Raw genomic sequence first — 19,684 nt, 5'->3', positions numbered from 1 at the left:
CCTCCTGCCCGAGGGAAGAACCTCAAAGAGTTTGTGACCCGGGTGGGAAGGATCAGCCACCATCTCAGGGTCCTCGAGGCAAACAGGTCCTGTAGAGATGGCAGATTGCAGCCGATCACCTTCTCAGCAGAACGGATGATCCGCTGCAGCCTCCTTTTGTCGTTAGCGGTGGAAGCAGCGAACCAGATGGTGATGGAGGAGGTGAGGATGGACTCGATGATCCAGGTGTAGAAGTGCACCATCATTGTCTTTGGCAGGTTGAACTTCTTCAGCTGCCGCAGGAACTACATCCTCTGTTGACCTCTTTTGGGGAGGTTCAGCTCCCATTTGAGGTCCTGGGAGATGATGGTGCCCAGGAAGAGGAAGGGCTCCGCAGTGACGACTGGGGCGTCTCTCAGGGTGATGGGGGAGGGTGGGGTAGGGTTCTTTCTGAAGTCCACAACCATCTCCACTGTTTTCAGAGCATTGAGCTCCAGGTTGTTCTGATCACACCAGGTCACCAGATGGTCAATCTCCCACCTGTAGGCGGACTCATCCCCACCAGAGATGAGCCCAATGAGGGTGGTGTCATCCGTGAACTTAAGGAGTTTGACGGACTGGTGACTGGAGGTGCAGCTGTTGGTATATAGGGAGAAGAGAAGAGGTGAAAGAACACAGCCTAGAAGAGTCGGTAACTTCTCAATAATGCTTGAAATATCTGAAGTCTGCCAAGGCCTATACTCAAAATTCTGCCCTCGGATGACCACTGGAAATATCTTTGTTGGTGCCAACTGTTTTCTTGAGCGTATCGTATATTTGGGGCAGCCGAGAGGTCGATGATGGGGAGGTTGATGCTGAAGGAAGAATTCTCCGCAGACCCAGAACTTGCTTGTATAGTTAAAGTTTATTACACAAAAAGTCTTACAGGTCAGGATGGACTCCAGAAATCCGGAGACATTCACACGCCAATAGTGAAGCCTGCTTTGAAGGAGTCAAGCCCACATTATATAGAGGTTGTCTACGCCCGTGATAACGTCCCACATCCCATGGTTGAGAGGTGCATGACTGCATGTATCTGAGCGCATAACATGTAAATGTAAGGAGGAATTCATAAGGACATGCCTCGTGCTTAATAGACAAAAAACCCAAGTTCTATACTTATCCATTAACAGGTCAGAGATCATTCCCTAGGGGAGAGAACTAACAAGAAATGCATAAAAGAGTTACTGAGAATCTAAAGATGGGGGCCGCATGCTTAAACATGTGATTCTGGTTCATACCCAGGTTAAAGGTAGCAGAATATACTACATATTTCCCCCCTTCGAGACTAAACAAAGTCTCGACATAATCAAGTGAATAAAACATACAGGTGTATGATCATGACAAAATATCAGTTCATCCTACAGCATAATTTTAACAATAAAGCAACCATATGGAGTGTAAAATGTGAGAGTGAAAAACCTGTCAGGCAGCTATCTTTCTTGAAATATCCATCAATCTATTTAGACAGGAAAATTCTCTCACGGTCCCTCTGCCTAGGCAACCATACATAGTACTCCATACCATTGAAACAAGGAATTTTAGCAAATTGTGTAAGGAAATGACTTTAAGCAAATACATATGGAACTCTCAGCAAATAAAAACAAAACAATGTCCAAAGTCAGGCTGGTCGACCCATCGTAGCTTCCAATGGACCTTTTCCTGCCTAGCCCACTGTCCCTAAGCATCAAGAAAAAGAAAACATCTGAGGTCCCAGTATATTTACCCAAATAACAGAAAGCATAATTTCCAAGTCATTAATACACAGAGAATATAATTCACTTTTAATATTACTATGTTTATACTACTATTACTCATGCAATATATAAGAGAAGACATAAGAATGTTTAGCACTGCAGTTTCTCAGCAGCATTGACTCCAGTTGTATTTGTATTTGATTGAGTTTTCTAAGGACGTCCTCGTCCTGTTCTTTCTGGTCATGCTCCTTTTTCCTATACAGCACCACATGATGGGCTATATGATCTGTATAAACACCTTTTTCCATGCTTGCAAGACCAACCACATCTGCCAGTTTGCTCCTCACTGGTAGGGGCAACCCCTTCTGTATTTTGTCTCGCAAAATTGACTGCTCCATTTTATTCAAATCAGAGGCATTTCCTGTAACATTTCTCCACACTTGATGAGCTCTGGACACATAGGCTCTCGGGTTTTCTTCCTGTCTCAGTGGTTCAATAAAAATGTTGTCTGGATGTACATTTGTAGGAAACGTCTCTTTCAGCGCTCTACACACTCGACCTCTATTTGCACAAAACAGTTCTGAATCATTCACAGCAGTTCCCACATATTGATTAAGTCCAGCTTTCTCTAGAATCTCTCCCATAGCATGAACTCCAAGGAGATTAGCCAAGAGTCTCCTAATATCTCCCATGGCAAGTTGTTCTCCCACCATAATCTCTTCTAACTTCGAGATCCAAGAATGGGCTCCATCTTGAAGAGTAGGTAATTTCTCAATTATGTTTGACATATCTGTAGTATACCAAGGTTTATATTCCTAATTCTGCCCTCGGATGACCACTGGAAATATCTTTGTTGGTGCCAACTCTTTTCTTGAGCGCAATGGATTTTTCATGCCCAATAGTTTGGAGCCTTCTTTCTGCAGCTCTTCCCTCAGTGTCTGCAACTCCTCTACCTGGTTCTCCAGTATTATTTGTCTTTCTGGAATATAAGTTGCTTCCATGTCGAGGAAGCATTGGTCTTTCCTTCTTCCAATCTCTCTTAAAGACCTCTGTACATCCTCCTTGTCTCTGATATGATAGTTAACTGGGAGCTGAGGAATGATATTTTTAGACCTCGTCCCTTCCTCATAAGGTGGCGGTCTCTTTACCGGGTTCATATGTGAGAAAAATGGATTGCTGTCTGCCAGCAGTTTTTCTGTTTGTTTTGTATTTCATCCTATTTCTTCTACGTCTTTAGCTCTCTTATCGTTTGCAGCTTTAATCAGTTTCTGTCCCTCATTTTCAAACAACTGGAGAATGCCAAGCTCGACTTGTCTCTTTTGTTTGCGTGTTTCCCCCGTCTTGCCCCTCTTTTGCTCTGCCTTGTACGTGGACACAAGAATTTGCATCTTTATAATTACATCTGGGTTCATAGTCCCCTCTACCGGCCATGGTTGGTCAATTTCAGGCCAGCGTTTATGCCATTTTTCCGATATCTTTGCAATGTTTGCGATGCCTTTAACCAAAGGATTATTCTTCTGTTCTACATCAACAGGAGTAATTAATTTTGGACTTGTAGTGGCCTTTTTCCCCATCGTAGCGGCGTTTTAATGTTATTTTATTGTAAATTCAAAAAGTAATTGCTAAAATGCAAAGCTACTTAAAGCTATTTAGATTACTTCCCCCCACTTTTTTTTTCCTCAATCAATTAACCAAGCAATCGATTAATCTATCAACAAAGTAACCAATCAATCAATAAATTAATCAATTCATAAATCAATCGAGTTAACGAGTCAATCAATCCATAAATTTACGTAGTAAAACCACAAATTCACTAAAGCCAATAATAAATGAAAGTGATTTGCCAACTCCAAAGGAATCAAAAGCTCATCAAGGCAAAAGCACAACTCAAAGTCCACTTATAATGTTCGACAAAAAGATCACGCGCTCCCACAAGTGACTGGCTGCCACCAAATGTGCTCTTAGATGCAGCAAGACAATCACCCAATATTCACCTTATATCATCAAACAGACACAATAGTGAATCTCCTACACAGCTCAGATCAGAATAAACAATGCACAAACAATGAAACTCGACTTTGCAACGCTCAGCGGAGTTTAGACCAAACAATCATATTCCAGTAATTCATTAAATGTATTAACTGGTCAGTCCATTGCCAAGCATTATATTTTGTTTCTTTATTTATTTAAAACTGACTATAGCATGTAGTATTTCATGTTTATGCAAGCAGAGGAATGTGCTCTATTAATATCCTTATAATAGCTTATAAATGAAAGCAGGTTAAATGTGTATCAGCAACAATAACTTATAGATGAGAACACATTTAAAAATGCAGTTTTTTTGCTAAAGAGTTTGTGGATAACTGGTACTGGCCTTGGTCAGACTGGAGACAGGGGCTGCACATGCATCACCAAGCCGAGGCGGTGGACTAGTGGCAGAAACTTGGACTATGGGCAGAAAAGGTCTCTGGTTCGTCTCTGGTTCGACTCCACGTAGAAACAACAAAAAGACGAACTTGGATTGATCTGTCCAAAAATCCAAGAGGATTCTCCCTACCCTGTCTAATGCCCATGAGCAAGGCACCTTACTCCCCCAACATCTGCTCCCCGTGCGCCGTACATGGCTGCTCACTGCTCTGTGTGTCCTGCACCAGATGGGTTAAAAGCAGAGGTTACATTTCCCTACCTGCATGAGTGTCTGTGTATGTGTATGTGTTTGGGAAAAATAAATGAATCTTAATCTTATTCATTTAAGTTTGCATCAGGAGCGTCTAAAAAGGAAATCATCCTCTGAACATCTGTGAAGGAACTGACAGGGTGACTCATCTTCTGGTTTGAGTAAAATTACAGAAACAGCACATCTATGTTAATACAGAACATGCAACTTAGTGTTAAATTCTCTTTCAAACAACTTTCTCTAAAAGAAATTTGTTCAAAACCTGCATCTCTCCCTTTGTGTTTGGGTGCAGTGTAAATCACGTTGACGTGGTGTAGATCAAAGGTTCTTAGTGTAACTGAATGTGCCTTATCCACTAGATCAGTGTTGACTGATGAGACAACAGATGAACAAAGCTTCCATTCATACGCATGTAGCAGTGAAGCAGCATTACACTTAATACACTCAAATATCCAAAAGGCACATAAAATATCTCTTCCCATCATATTAATTTGGACCACATGAGGAGAGCAAAAATGAACACTTGAATTTTTCTGTGATGTCATCACCTAATTTTAAGGGAGTTGTGCATTTTCAACCGCGCAGCTTCCTGAATCCAACACAGATCTAATAACTCATTCGCTCATTTTAGGATGTGTGTCAAACATATCACTCTTGAAGACTGAATGTGTTACATCTCTTTGATATTTAAAATATGCTCCTATCAGTAGTTTGTCTTTCTTTTATAACAAATCTTTTTTTATTCTGTGATAAGTGTTTGTGTTGGTCAGGTGCATTCACATGAAGTTCATATTAGGACTACTCAGATCTAGCCTGACGTTGTCAGACTCACAATTCTAGTCAGAATGTGAGTCTGAGACCGCTCCATTGGGCTGTGATTATGGGGCGTGTTTCAACTGACCAGGAAGTAAAATTCTTCTTCGCTCAATTGGATAGACCTACAACCAATCAGAGCAACGTAGTATGTGACGTATGCTAAGCAACGCATTGTGAGTTATTTACTAACCCGGGTTCACACCGGACGCTTCAGCGCAGCGCCAAGCCTTAAATAACAGCTGGCTCCCATCCACTCCCATGTTAAAACTTTGTGCCGGTCACACCGGAGGCTGAAGCACCGCGAGGCAGCCTTGGCGCAGCGCGGTGCTTCAGCCTCCGGTATGACCGGCACAAAGCCGTGCAGCGATCTACTGGATCAACGGGTGATATTATTAGCGCTGCCCGGCGGTTCAGCGTCGCTTCAGTGTCCGTTGTGAACAGCCAAGCGCCGGGGCGATAGGGATTAGCGCGGTGCTCTGGCGTCGCCTCCACGTTCTGTGTTCCTCTTTCCAAATGAATGCGCTGTCGATGTCTTCTAAAACAGACTCAATGGCAGCATCTACACATCTCAGCTCGCCAGCGGCAGGCATGTTTGTTGAAAACGAATTCAACCCGAGGGCACTTTGATGACGTGGTTGATTACGTTACCGTTGATCATCTGTCAATCATCGTATAAAGCCCGCCCTGACAATCTGATTGGCCCGGTCGGGCCATAATTTTTCCTCAACGGAGCGACTCCAGACCGAACTGCCCGACCAAAAATGTTGTGGGCGGGGCTAAGTTCGTCTGGCATCCAGGCTAACTCAGATCAGTTCCATTGTCCAAATATATGGCGACGCCTGCGAGCTAGTTCTGGCAGGCAACTCGAGCTGCACTGCGCCAATCACGTGACATACATTATGTGACATACATCATGTGATATACCTCAATCTCCACAACCATCTATAATACACACCCACCTTATCAGGTGGTCTATTTAACCAGAGAGACATTTCCCATCAACCCCTCTTGCTCGCACTGCTGCTGCAGTATGGCTACCTGTTGCTACAGTCCCTCCACCCCCCCAGCATTCACCTGTAGGCTCCAACGGGGGGTTACAAGTATTTGCTCATCACTCCCATCATTCCTGTGTAATCATATGGGGGAGTGATTAAGTTGGAGCCTAGACGCCAAACACTAAATCTGTTGTAATAAATATATTACATGATCAAACGTGAGTTGTCTGACAGAACTTACATTTTTTCATTTACCTTTGTAAAGAAATTCTTTATTTTAAGCATTAGTTACCGTGAGTCTTCAATCAATCTCCAAAACACTATCGTAAGGAGCAAATAGGAAACTTAGTAAAAGTCCATGTCAAAAACTATTTGGACAGTTTGAATATGTACATAGATATAGATCATAAAACGTACTTTTCAACTACAACATAGGATTCAATCATACTTAGTTAATTTCTTCATTAGATTTCCCCCCTTTTGTCATTAATTGACAACTTAAGGGAATGCATTACAGTAAAAATAAAATACATCAAGTCACATGTATTCAAAATGCATCATCAATATATAATTTAGTTTATTGTCTTTATATTACATATCATGTAGCTGACGCTTTTGTCCAAAGCGACTTACAATTAGTACACTCAACATTTATGAGGGGCCATTTGAACCGTGGGGTGGGGTTTGAACCGGCAACCTTCTAGTTGGAGAGCGACCACTCTACCCCCTAGGCCACACCGTTAAAGTTCTCAATGGTTTATTATTTATTCAGGGCTATATTAATAACTCCACAGTGTTTATGTGTCACTCGTACTGAGGAAAAACAGATATGTTTTTGTTATTTATACCAGTCCTTAGAGTAGATGTTTGGCACACTTGATACAAGCATAGATGCATTCTCTAGTCAATGCAAACAATTTCCTTTCATTATCACCTTAAAATAGAATTCTGACTATCTCTCCTTCTATCAAAATTATCATTATCCAGTATTTAAAGTCCAAATATGTCAAATTAAACCCAATTTGTTCCCAAATAAAACCTCTGACTTAATCATTTTAGAATTTAATGAAACCTAAATGAAACAAAGGAAGTTCAATCAATAAAATAATTGTTTGAACTACAAACATATCCAATCTAGCTGAATCAATCAATCAAACAATTCAATTTAGCAATTTTATTTCCTAATACTGTCTGCACAATCCCGCTTTCCCACAAACAAACAAACCAATTGTCTTTTTAGCTTAAACTAAATCCCATTAAAGAATTATTTCATCAACTTTGTGAGGCTGTGTCTCACACAAAAATGTTAATGCTCCATACAGGAGAGACGAGGAGCGCTATCTGTACACGAGAGACCGAGAGTGACTCTCACACACACACCCTTGCTTCCTCTTCTCTGAACATAGAAGCTCTTTCTTTCAGGGGAGCTGAAGAGAGGTCTGAAGAAAAAACTCTTTCAGTGATTATTGCTTAATTTAACCAAAATCATATACTTCCTAATTCAAACCCTGACTTGTTTAATAGTCAAAGTTCCTTTAATATTTAGACAAATGTTAAAGTTGCATAATCACTTTAAACAGCACTCTTTTCTTTGTTTTGAGATTCTATTTAGTTCTCTGTTCTAAAGTATTCAAATGCAATTCCTGTTATTTGTTAAAGGAGTTTATAACACTCTCTCTCCACACTTTGATTTTATTGCACGAGAGAGAGAGTCTTGTCTCATACACACATATACACATACACACACGGCACATGGGAAAGTGGAGACGAGTGGAGGGAGGGAAAGGCAGACTCACATGATCTTCTAAGTTCTCCTACAGGAGACTCATTGTTTAATTACGTCCCCTTTAAGAAGAGCTCATAAGTCAATCCTCTTAGGCTTATTGTTGATTTAAAAACATAGAACAAAATATTTGTCCTTATAAGTTATCACATTTTCCGTTCTCAACAAAACCTATATATGTTCATTCAATCATAAAAGCTTTTTTATTAATATTTTCACACACACACACACCACTGTTTGAGATATGGCTATTTCTGTCACACACTCACACACACACACAACCCAAGAGCCCTGTCAAATCACAAGCATACTTTTTGCCGCTGTTACTCTTCTTATTCTTTTAAAATTTATGCTACCAACGAGATGTAAATATTAAAATGAGAGCTGTATCAAACACTGTTCGTCAACAATGTTCAGAGTGGGAAGAGTCAATCGCATTTTTTATTCTACAATCTCCAGTTATTAAACTGGCCTGAGGTGACATTCCAGGATTCATGGCCCATACTACCAGCCCTTCACTGAGGGCTTTTTTTTCAGGCAGCTGTGTCGCAGGACTCTTTGTCATTCATGCTTGTCAAACCGTTACGCGTGTCAAAAAGCAATTCCGCGCCAGAACACTATGCGGAGTAATGTTTTTTGTCGAAGACGACCTTAGAGACGCCTTCTTTCTTCTTCGTGGATTGTTTATTTACAAAGCCACTGCAGCTCCTCGTAGCCTGTTTCTGGCGAACAAATCCTCCAGTCAGTGACGGGTTATACAAGTGATCATACTACCGGATCTCTTCTGCCAAACGCTCTTCTATTTGGTCCATATTCGTTCTTCTAAATCTTCCGTTGTTTCTGCTGGTATTATGGGGCATGAAACTGCAAATGCGACTCCCGACGGGATGTAGTAAGCAGACCAATCACAAGCCTTGCGGACTGCGTGAGGCTCGCGTAGCTTTGCCGTCTAGTTAGAAAAATTGGGCGACGCACGTAAGAAGAGATACATGAGCACGTAAGGGGCCCGGAAGGGCTCTTGCGCTAGCCGGCCCATGAAAACGCAGAAGCATGCGCCGGCCTTTACCCTTACAATGTAGCTATTCTAAACTATGGCTCCGCGGGTGGCTGCCACGGTGTTGCGCTCTCTCGTGCTTTTCATGATTTGTACGGTCTCCAGCACTCCCTCTACGATTACTTTTTCTAGAGAAGAACTCATGAATGTCCGACGTTCCATTCCTCGAACCCTTTCACCGGACTTTACAGACCCAGACACTTTTTTGGAGATTTTGGTCGGAGGAGCAGCAGCTCTCTGTGGAACTTGGAGGAGACGCAGGCGAGGGAAACGCGCTGGAGCGCTGGTTAGACTGGTTAGACTGGTTAGAGTGCAAAAGCGGGGGTTCCGAACTCCGCTCCCGGCGTTACACCGGGCAAATGTCCGCTCTCTGCCCAACAAAATGGACGAACTGCTGCTCCTAAAGAAGATAAACAGGGATTTATCAGGATCTTCTGCCCTGTGCTTCACTGAAACCTGGCTTGGTGAGTCCATCCCTGACAGCATACTTCATCTGCCGGGCTTCCAACTCCACCGCGCGGACCACGTTACGGAACTAACGGGGAAAACGAGGGGAGGAGGAATCTGCTTTTATATTAACGAAAGTTGGTGTACAGATGCCACAGTGCTATGGAAAATATGCACTCCTCAGCTAGAAGCCATTTCCATAAACTGCAAACCATTTTACTCACCGCGGGAGTCTTCCTCCTTCATTCTGGTCGGCGTGTACATACCACCTCAAGCCTGCGTGAGCGAGGCACAGCGGCACCCGGCTGACCAGATAACCAGCACGGAGCGAAATCACCCTGACTCTCTTCTGATTATCCTTGGGGATTTCAACCAAGCAAACCTCAGCCGCGAACTGCCAAAATACAGGCAGCACATTAAGTGTCCCACCAGGGACAAAAACACACTGGACCATTGCTACACAACTCCAAAGAATGCATATCGCTCTGTTCCCCGTGCAGCTTTGGGACTCTCCGATCACTGCCTGCTTCATCTTCTCCCAAGGTACAGGCAGAAATTAAAATCTACAAAGCCTGTGGTGAAAACTGTGAGGAAATGGACCAACGATTCAAAGCTGGAGCTACAGGCCTGCTTTGACTGCACTGACTGGAGTGTTTCTGAGGCTGCTTCTTCATCTTCATCTTCATCAATGGACGAACTCACAGACACTGTGACGTCATATATCAGTTTTTGTGAAGGCATGTGCGTACCCCTCCAAAACGTACTGCATCTTTAATAACAATAAACCGTGGTTCTCAGCAAAGCTCAAGCGGCTTCGTCAAGCCAAAGAGGAGGCCTTCAGGAGTGGGGACAGGATCCTGTTCAGCCAGGCCAGAAACACACTGACTAAGGAGATCAGAGTGGCAAAGAGGAACTACTCTGAAAAGTTGAAAAACAGGTTTTCAGCTAACCCTGCATCAGTGTGGAGAGGCCTGCAGGCCATCACTGACTACAGGAAAACCTCCCCCCGCCCCATGGAGAACCCTAAACTGGCTGAGGATCTGAATGTGTTCTACTGCAGGTTTGATCACCCCACATTAACACCTCTCACCCGCTCCAACTCAGACTTCACACAACCATCTGCACCCCCTGTTATCACCTCCCCCCTCCCCCCTGACTCCCCACCAGCACTGACGGTCCTTGAAGAGGATGTGTGCCAGCTCTTTCAGAGACAGCAGACAAAGAAGGCATCAGGCCCAGACCAGCTGGCCCCCATCTTCACAGGGATCTTCAACAGATCTCTGGAGCTGTGTGAAGTCCCCTCCTGCTTCAAACGCTCCACCATCATCCCAGTCCCTAAGAAACATTAGTTCACCGGACTGAATGAATACAGACCCGTCGCTCTGACGTCTGTGATCATGAAATCCTTTGAAAGACTGGTGTTGACCCATCTGAAGGGCATCACAGGCCCCATGCTGGACCCCATGCAGTTTGCCTACCGGGCTAACAGGTCAGTGGATGATGCTGTCAACATGGGGCTGCACTACATCCTGCAACACCTCGACTCCCCAGGGACCTATGCAAGGATGCTGTTCGTGGACTTCAGCTCGGCGTTCAACACCATCATCCCAGAAGTCCTCCTCACCAAACTCATCCAGCTCACTGTGCCTGCCTCCACCCGTCAGTGGATCACAAACTTCCTGATAGACAGGAAGCAGCAGGTGAGGCTGGGTGAAATAACATCCAGCACCCGGTCAGTCAGCACTGGTGCACCTCAGGGATGCGTGCTCTCCCCACTGCTCTTCTCCCTCTACACAAACGACTGCACCTCAGGAGACCCATCTGTTAAATTCTAAAATTTGCAGACGACACATCAGTCATCGGCCTCATCCGGGATAATGATGAGTCTGCATACAGGCGAAAGTTGAACATCTGGTCCTGTGGTGCGGTCGAAACAACCTTGAGTTGAACACGCTTAAAACCGTGGAGATGACAGTGGACTTCAGGAGGAGCCCCCAAGCACTGCACCCCCTCACCATACTCAACAGTACTGTGTTGGCTGTGGAATCGTTCAGGTTTCTGGGATCCACAATCTCCTAGACCAACATCAACACAATCCTCAAGAAGGCCCAGCAGAGATTGTAATTCCTGCGCCAGCTTAGGAAGCACAACCTGCCTCAGGAGCTGCTGATCCTGCTCTACACTGCAGTCACCAAGTCTGTTCTCTGCACATCAATAACTGTCTGGTTTGGATTGGCCACCGAATTGGATAAAAACTTCACTTCACTTCACTCCTAACATCAAACATCATCACATGTCAACAAAAGCAGGTTCTTATTAACGGTGTGACCAGGTGTAGACATAAAACAGCAACAATGAACGAACCAGCGTCCAATCAGGTGTAGAAATGCTCACCCTGTGTGAAGTGGCCTGGAGACTCCGCAGGACACAGCACGCCCGAAGTTGGTGACGCCAAGTCTATCATGTGTTTTGGGCAGCCGAGAGAACGATGATGGTGAAGTTGATGCTGAAGGAAGAATTCTCCGCAGACCCAGAACTTGCTTGTATAGTTAAAGTTTATTACACAGAAGTTTTTACAGGTCCGGATGGACTCTAGAAATCCGGAGACATTCACACGCCAATAGTGAAGCCTGCTTTGCAGGAGTTGAGCCCACAATATATAGAGTTTGCCTACGCCCATGACAACGTCCCACATCCCATGGTTGAGAGGTGCATGACTGCATATGTCTCAGCGAATAACATGTAAACGAAACGATGAATTCATAAGGACATGCCTCGTGCTTAATAGACAAAAACCCATGTTCTATACTCATCCATTAACAGGTCAGAGATCATTCCCTAGGGGAGAGAACTGACGAGAGATGTATAGAACATTTACTGAGAATCTGAAGATGGGGCATGCATGCTTAAACATGTGATTCTGGTTCATACCCAGGTTAACACCCAGGGTGTTTAAAACTACGACTGCTCTCAGAGCGTATTTACTTACAGTCATTTATGAAAAAGTTCCAGAACCTGATCCTCCTGAGTAATTCCAGCCGAGCTTTGATCTGTGACCCTTTGATCTCAGTTAAATAATAATGATCCATTGTGCTTGTATTTTAAGGAGAATATCTATTTGACGATTATCTTTCACATCACATGTTGGGATTAGTTTCACTCTGTGAACCAAGATTTTGATTCCAAATGATGATAAATTCATTCAAATGCTTCATAAAAATGTTGCAAAATCTAAATAAAGAATTAAAATGTCCAGAAAACAAAGATAAAGGTCACATCTCCTCACTTCCTGAGTCATGATGTTTAATCACAGAAAAACATAATGTCACAGAGAAACTGACCTTTGACCTTTGGATGTTAAATGTCATCACTTCATTTTTTTTCTATCCGGCATTTTACTCATATTTTGTAGTAATTATTACACAAAATGAGTTTGGTGATGTCAGAGTACCCGTCACCTTCGATCTCATCCCTTCCTTCCAACTATCAACGTCACCAGGACGTCACCCGTCGGTTTGACGGCTGCTGAAGCCTCAGTTTGACACTTTTTTCAGCGCCATCTTGGTTTGATAAAACCAGAAGTAACCATATAACCCATTGGACAGTACCAGCTGTCAATCACACTGTTTGACTATTTTGAATACAAGCTTTCTGCAGCCACCACAATTGCACAATTTTCCCACTACCAAAATCATGTAGTGGGAAAATACTCAAATACTTAACTCAAGTAAAAGTACAAATACAACAACATGACACAATGAAGATTATTTAGTTATTGTATTATTATTATTAAAGAAGATAAGGTTTCTCAAAAACTACATTGTTTCTGGTTATTTTTATATATTTTTATAAATTTCATCAAACCAACACACATTATTAAATAAAATAAGTCTTACATTAAGCTCAAACTAACAGTTACATTTTTTTCTTGAATAAAGTTTTTGTCAAGGAAAATGTATTAAAGAAAAAAGATGAGTTTTCATTCAATCACACCAACCACAGTCAAACATCAAATCAATCAAACACATATTGTTTGTCTGAACTTTTATAACATTTCATCTGTTGAATGAGGAGTTTTTAGTCTCAAATGCTTTAACAAAATCTTCTGTTATTTGAAGATTCATCTTTACGGGTTCAATATTCATCATTATCATCATCATCATCATCATCATCATCATCATCATCATCATCATCATCATCGTTTCACATGAAAATTAAAATATAAAATGTTTCATCTCACATTAAAAAAACGGCTTGACTATTTTGCGTTGGAATAAGGTTGATAAATCCACTACACAGCATGATCAGGTACGGACACAGGTGCGAGCCCTATCATCATATATGATAGAGAACAACTTCTGTCAATCGGTTTGACGGTAAAAAACACTTTTTCACCTCCACCGACAACAAACAAAGGAGACTACCCATGGCGCTGTTTACCTGCCGTACCTGGAACACGGAGGCGACGACAAAGGAAACAAGGGTCACGGGCCGGTGTCCTGGTCCGGCTGAGGAAACGTGAAAACCGGCCTCCTCTACCGAGCATTCTTCTGGCTAATGTCCAGTCCCTGGACAACAAGCTGGACGAACTTCGTAGCAGGATGGCGTTTCAACGGGACATCAAGTTTTGTAACGTGTTGGTTTTCACGGAGACTTGGCTCGACCCCTCGATCCCGGACTCCGCCATTGTTCCCGAGGGGGTCTCCATTCACCGCCAGGACCGGACAACAAACTCAGGTAAGAGCAAGGGAGGGGGTGTCTGCTTCATGGGGAATAATCTGTGGTGCTCTGATGTGAGGATTATTTCTTCAGGCTGTTCTCCGGACCTGGAGCACCTCATGATCATATGCTCGACCATGTTTGCACTCCCTTCCGGGGTGCGTATAAGGCCCTCCCCCGCCCCCCATTCGGCATATCAGATCGGCGTTTCAGTCCTGCTGCTGCCTTCCTATAGGCAGAAACTCAAGCGTGACAGACCGGTGACTCGGACCATTCAGCGGTGGACCGACCAACCAGACTCGGCTCTTCAGGACTGCTTCAGCACAACGGAGTGGTGCGTGTTCCAGGATGATGTCATCAACACGTACACAGACGCGGTCATCTGCTACATCAGCAAATGCATCGATGACGTCGTACCCAGGATTACTGTGCGAACATTCCAAACCAGAAGCCCTGGATTAATGGTGACGTCCATGCTAAACTCAAAGCACGGACTGCTGCCTACATCTCAGGGGATCTGGAGGAATACAAGAAGTCCAGGTACGCGCTCTGGAGTGCTATTAGCAGTGCTAAGAGACTCTACAGGGACAAAGTGGAGTCCCATTACAAGGGCTCCAATACTAGGAACATGTGGGCCGGACTGAGAACCATCACAGACTACAAAGCCAAGACCAGTAGTTCTGATGTAGAGTCTGCATCTCTCCCAGAGGATCTGAACACTTGTTATGCTTTGAGAGTAACTCCCCGGCTGCGGAGATCGAAGAGGCCCAGGAGGACCGCTGCCCCCCCCCCATCATATCCAGGGCAGACGTGTGGAAATCTCTCAACCGGATGAACACCCACAAGGCACCTGGACCTGATGGGATCCCCGGCCGAGCTCTCAAGGTGTGTGCAGATCAGCTGATGTGTTCACAGACATCTTCAACCTGTCTCTGCTCCAGTCTGTAGTCCCCGCATGTTTTAAGAAGACCATCATTGTCCCTGTTCCCAAGAAAACTAAAACCCTCTGCCTGAACGACTACCGCCCAGTAGCACTCACTTCCATCATCATGAAGTGCTTTGAGTGGCTGGTCCAACCATTCATCACCTCCTCCCTCCCTGACTCTCTGGACCCTCTTCAGTTCACCTACAGGTCAAATAGGTCGACTGCAAATGCCATCTCCCTCACCCTCCACACTGCCCTCTCCCACCTGGACCAGAGGGACACATATGTGAGAATGCTGTTCATCGACTACAGTTCAGCTTCAACACCATCGTGCCCCTGAAGCTCGTCACCAGGCTCAGAGACCTTGGGCTCAACATCGCCCTCTATGAGTGGATACTGGACTTCCTGACGGGCAGACCACAGGCGGTGCGGATCGGCAGCACCACATCCTCCACCCTGACTCTCAACACCGGTGCCCCCCAGGGCTGCGTGGCCACAGCTCCAACACCATCGTCCAGTTTGCTGATGACACCACTGTCATAGGCCTCATCACCGGCCACGAGGAGAAGGTCAGAGAGGAGGTCAGAGCCCTGACATCTTGGTGCCAGGACAACAACCTCCATCTCTACGTCAGCAGAACGAAGGAGCTGATCGTGGACTACAGGAAGAGACGAGGAGAAGAACACACCCCCCTCTCCATCAACGGGACTGGAGCGAGTCAGCAGCTTCAAGTTCCTCGGGGTCCACATCACTGATGACCTGACCTGGACCCATCACACAGACTCCATCAGGAAGACGTTCAGACAGCGGCTCTTCTTCCTCCGCAGGCTGCGGAAGCTCCACATGGACTCCAGGATACAGGTGCACCATAGAGAGCATCCTGACTGGCTGCAACATCGCCTGGTACGGCAACTGCACCGCCCTGAACCGTGAGGCTCTACAGAGGGTGGTGAAGTCCGCCCAGCACATCACCAGGATGGAGCTACCATCCATAGAGGACCAGATTATTAAAGCCAGATTATTAAAGACCCCATTCACCCAGCCATAAACATTATTGCCTGCTGCCGTCTGGCTGACGGTACCGCAGCACCGGGCCGGCAGCACCAGGCTCAGAGACAGTTTCATCCCCCAGGACATAAGACTTTTAAACTCCTCTGGACTGCAATAACTCCACCAAACCAGCACCGTGACATATTTGTACTATTGCACAAAATGTCACTATTGTTTTTTCTTTCTTCAGCTGTATATATATTTAGATATATATATTTTATTTCATATTAAAAATTTTGATATTCTATTTTACACTATTTTATTCAAATTTTGTCTTTGTTTTTTTAATTCTTGAGCATTGTTAGAAGAGAGCCTGCGACTCAAGCATGTCATTGCCAGCGACTGCTTCATGTTATCTCTGTGCATTTGATAATAAAACTCCTGAATCTTGAATCTTGAATGATGAGTGATGTCAGTGTGACAGGCTGGTGGGAGGCCACTGGTTTCAGTCACTAGAACAAAGATGGAAGACTTGAAGGGTGCAGGAGCTTGGTCGAGCTTGAGATTGACCACAGACCGACCACAGACTGAGCACACACTGACCACAGCTTGACCACAGACTGACCACAGACCGACCACAGACTGACCACAGACTGAGCACAGACTAGTTGAAGATGTTGCAGGTGGGACAATCAGCTTCCTATTGGCCCTGTTCCATTTATATTATGCCTTTCAGATCCTCAAGGTCATCCACTTTCTCCATGCATCAAAAACATAATGTGCACTGAAATCTATCTTTCCTTTTCATCTTCTGCTGCCTTTTGAACATGAGGACCAATCAGCTTCCAGCCCTCGGCTGCTCTGATTGGTCCTCTGGTCCAGGAGGAGGTTCTCTTCGAGCCTCCTCCACAGTAACTGCTTGTCTTACAGTTGTCAGTGTGAGTAAGAGTTCTCTTCAGTGTGTGTAGATGTGTTGGTGAATGTTTCCCCCTTGTGAGACTAATAAAGAACTTCTTCAGGACTTGTTCAGAATCTTGGTGTGTCAATGTTCTTAAGAACGGTGGGTGAACTGGTTATGTTGTCCCAGTTAAGTTTTACCATCTCCACTTTGCCTTCTAGACCAGCTTCTCACAGAAATAAGGACAGAGATGTTTTGTACCACAAGGTCAAATAAAAAGTTTGTGAGTTGCTGATTTGAAAAACGAGCTAAACCAGTGAAATTGTGTAAATGATCCAAATGCAATGACCCATATTTATCCAGCACTGCTCAAAAAACACAAAATAACACCACAATACTTGAATGGATTTTCACTGGATTTAGTCGGGATATTTCGTGGGTGTTTTTTTGAGGATTAACTTTTGAAGCTGATCTGCAAAGGTCGATGTGAAAAATGTGTGTGTTATTGTATGTTTTTGGGGGAAATAATAGGGATATAGAAACCAAGTTAAATTGATCAGAAAGAAGTCCCCCATTAACAATACAAAAGATAAGTGACATCAAGAAGTGGTCAGAATAATTTGAGAACAATGTGGTCGTGCATCGTTCAATCTTTTATTTTACAAAGTAAATTTGCATAATTTCCTTCTGCATCTCGAACTGTGTCTGTATCTTTGGAACAGATCCTCTTTACACAAGTCCTGTTCTCGATATCACTTGATAACAATAAACGTTTTAAACACAATTTAGCTTTTATTATATGTTTAGAATTCACACTTGTGTCTGGGGCATTTCACGTTTTCATAACTACATTTCACCAAATAATAATATGAATTATTTGCATTATTTGCAGACGAGAGATGTTGACATTTATTATCTTTGTAATTAGAATTATATTGTGGAAGATATAGAGACCTTGTTATGTCACCACTAAACTATCTTGTACAGTAGAACAGTCATAACTCAATTAATACATATATATATAATTGTGTGTGTGTTTGTCATTACTAATACATTAAACATGGAAATGTTTTCTCTTATTTTTGTCAAATTTTCTTGTGCTCAAACAATTTTGACAAGAATCTTCGTATCTCTCTGGACTGGACTCCGTAGATGACGGGGTTCAAGCTGCCGGGGATGACGTGGAACAGAATGCTGGAGAGTTTCCTGTAGTCCGAGTACTGAGGGAAGCGATGCAGAGTAATAAAAGACATTCCACTAAAGATCATGATCATATACACCATCAGGTGAGTGCTGCAGGTCTTCAGGGCCTTACTGTTCAGATACTGGTTCTTACTGGTCACACACACGACTGTGATCTTAGCGTAGGTGAGAACTATGCTGCCGATAGAAGCTGAGAGCAGGACCACGGTGAACGTGAGGCCGTAGATGTTATTAATAAACACACTCTCACAGGAGAGTTTGAACAGCGAGGCGTTGTCACAGAATGGGTTCGTGATCAGAGTCCTGCATCGGTTCAGTCTTATGGTCAAACCCAGCAGAATCCCCACCAGAACAAAGGCCACGCCCCAGGCAGACACGGTCAGCTTGACCACCATGTTGCTGGTCATGATGGCGGCGTAACGCAGAGGATTACAGATGGCCACGTATCTGTCAAAGGCCATGATCATCAGGATGGTGTGACAGGTGGTGCCGAACATGTGCGTGGTGAACGCCTGCAGCACACACTCGTAGTAGCTGATGAGGCGCTCGGAGGGCGGACGCAGGATGTCCGACAGCAGCCGGGGCAACATGATGGAGTTTCCAAGTATATCATTAAATGGAAGGTTGCAAAACAGGAGGTACATCGGCTGGTGAAGGTTTTTGTCAGTGAGAACCAGCACCACGATGCTTATGTTAGCTACCAGTATAAACAGATAGGAGCAAAAGAAAAAGAGAAAGACTGGGTAGATCGATTCATTGGAGACATTCAACCCCTCCAACCGGAGTATGAGGCTGTTGTAGGTGGAGTTCTCCATCAACCTGAAACAATAAAGCAATGTTCTCATGGTCACTTTAGACAAAAGTCAAATCCTATCACATTATTTTTATAGGACATTGAAAAGCAACAAAGCAGAGCTAAAGTACTTTGTAAGCAGATTTACTTCTCGTTTCTTTTGCAGCTTGTATCTGAAGTTTTAGCTTCAGAACAAATCACAATGAAAAATGAAAGCTGAGATGATATTAGTATCGTATTTCCTCTCTATGAAGAATAACAGTAAATACATAATAATAATAAAAAAAGGGTAAAGGATATAAAGATTTAAAGTACTAGATACATACTTCGGAGTCTGATGTCAGTTTGCCTTCTTTGGTGTCGGCCCCTGCTGATCACAGCCACCTGCACGTTAACAATAGTCTTATATTGATGTGATCCCTACTTTAGGGAATTCAACTATCAACACCTTTGGGAACACTTGATACAACATAAACAATCTTCATGATGATATACACGACTTCTGCCTCTTAAAACCTGAAGGTACCATGAATGCTGCAGTTACTCTTAATATTAGATGAACTTCAAAGTCCACAAAAGATAAGTTTAAATTGTATAATAATAATAATAATAATGGGGTTAAAGTTGTCAATATTCTATTACAGTGAACTTATATTGAGATGCAACTCT

General features: G+C 43.7%; 1 protein-coding gene across 1 annotated transcript; it reads right to left on the bottom strand.

Annotated features, from left to right (window-relative positions):
• Positions 1-18,104: 18,104 nt before the first annotated feature.
• LOC128457084 (olfactory receptor 146-like) lies at positions 18,105-19,067 on the bottom strand. The gene has a single exon (XM_053441608.1). The coding sequence runs from the start codon at positions 19,065-19,067 to the stop codon at positions 18,105-18,107; it is 963 nt and encodes a 320-aa protein (XP_053297583.1).
• Positions 19,068-19,684: the final 617 nt, after the last annotated feature.

Source organism: Pleuronectes platessa, chromosome 15 (assembly GCF_947347685.1).
Source record: "Pleuronectes platessa chromosome 15, fPlePla1.1, whole genome shotgun sequence".
Lineage (NCBI taxonomy): Eukaryota > Metazoa > Chordata > Actinopteri > Pleuronectiformes > Pleuronectidae > Pleuronectes > Pleuronectes platessa.
This window is presented reverse-complemented; position numbering and strand designations above follow the sequence as displayed.

Bases quoted from the DNA above. Each gene is read 5' to 3' on its own strand.
- LOC128457084 (XM_053441608.1), bottom strand. From the start codon at position 19,067: ATGAGAACATTGCTTTATTGTTTCAGGTTGATGGAGAACTCCACCTAC.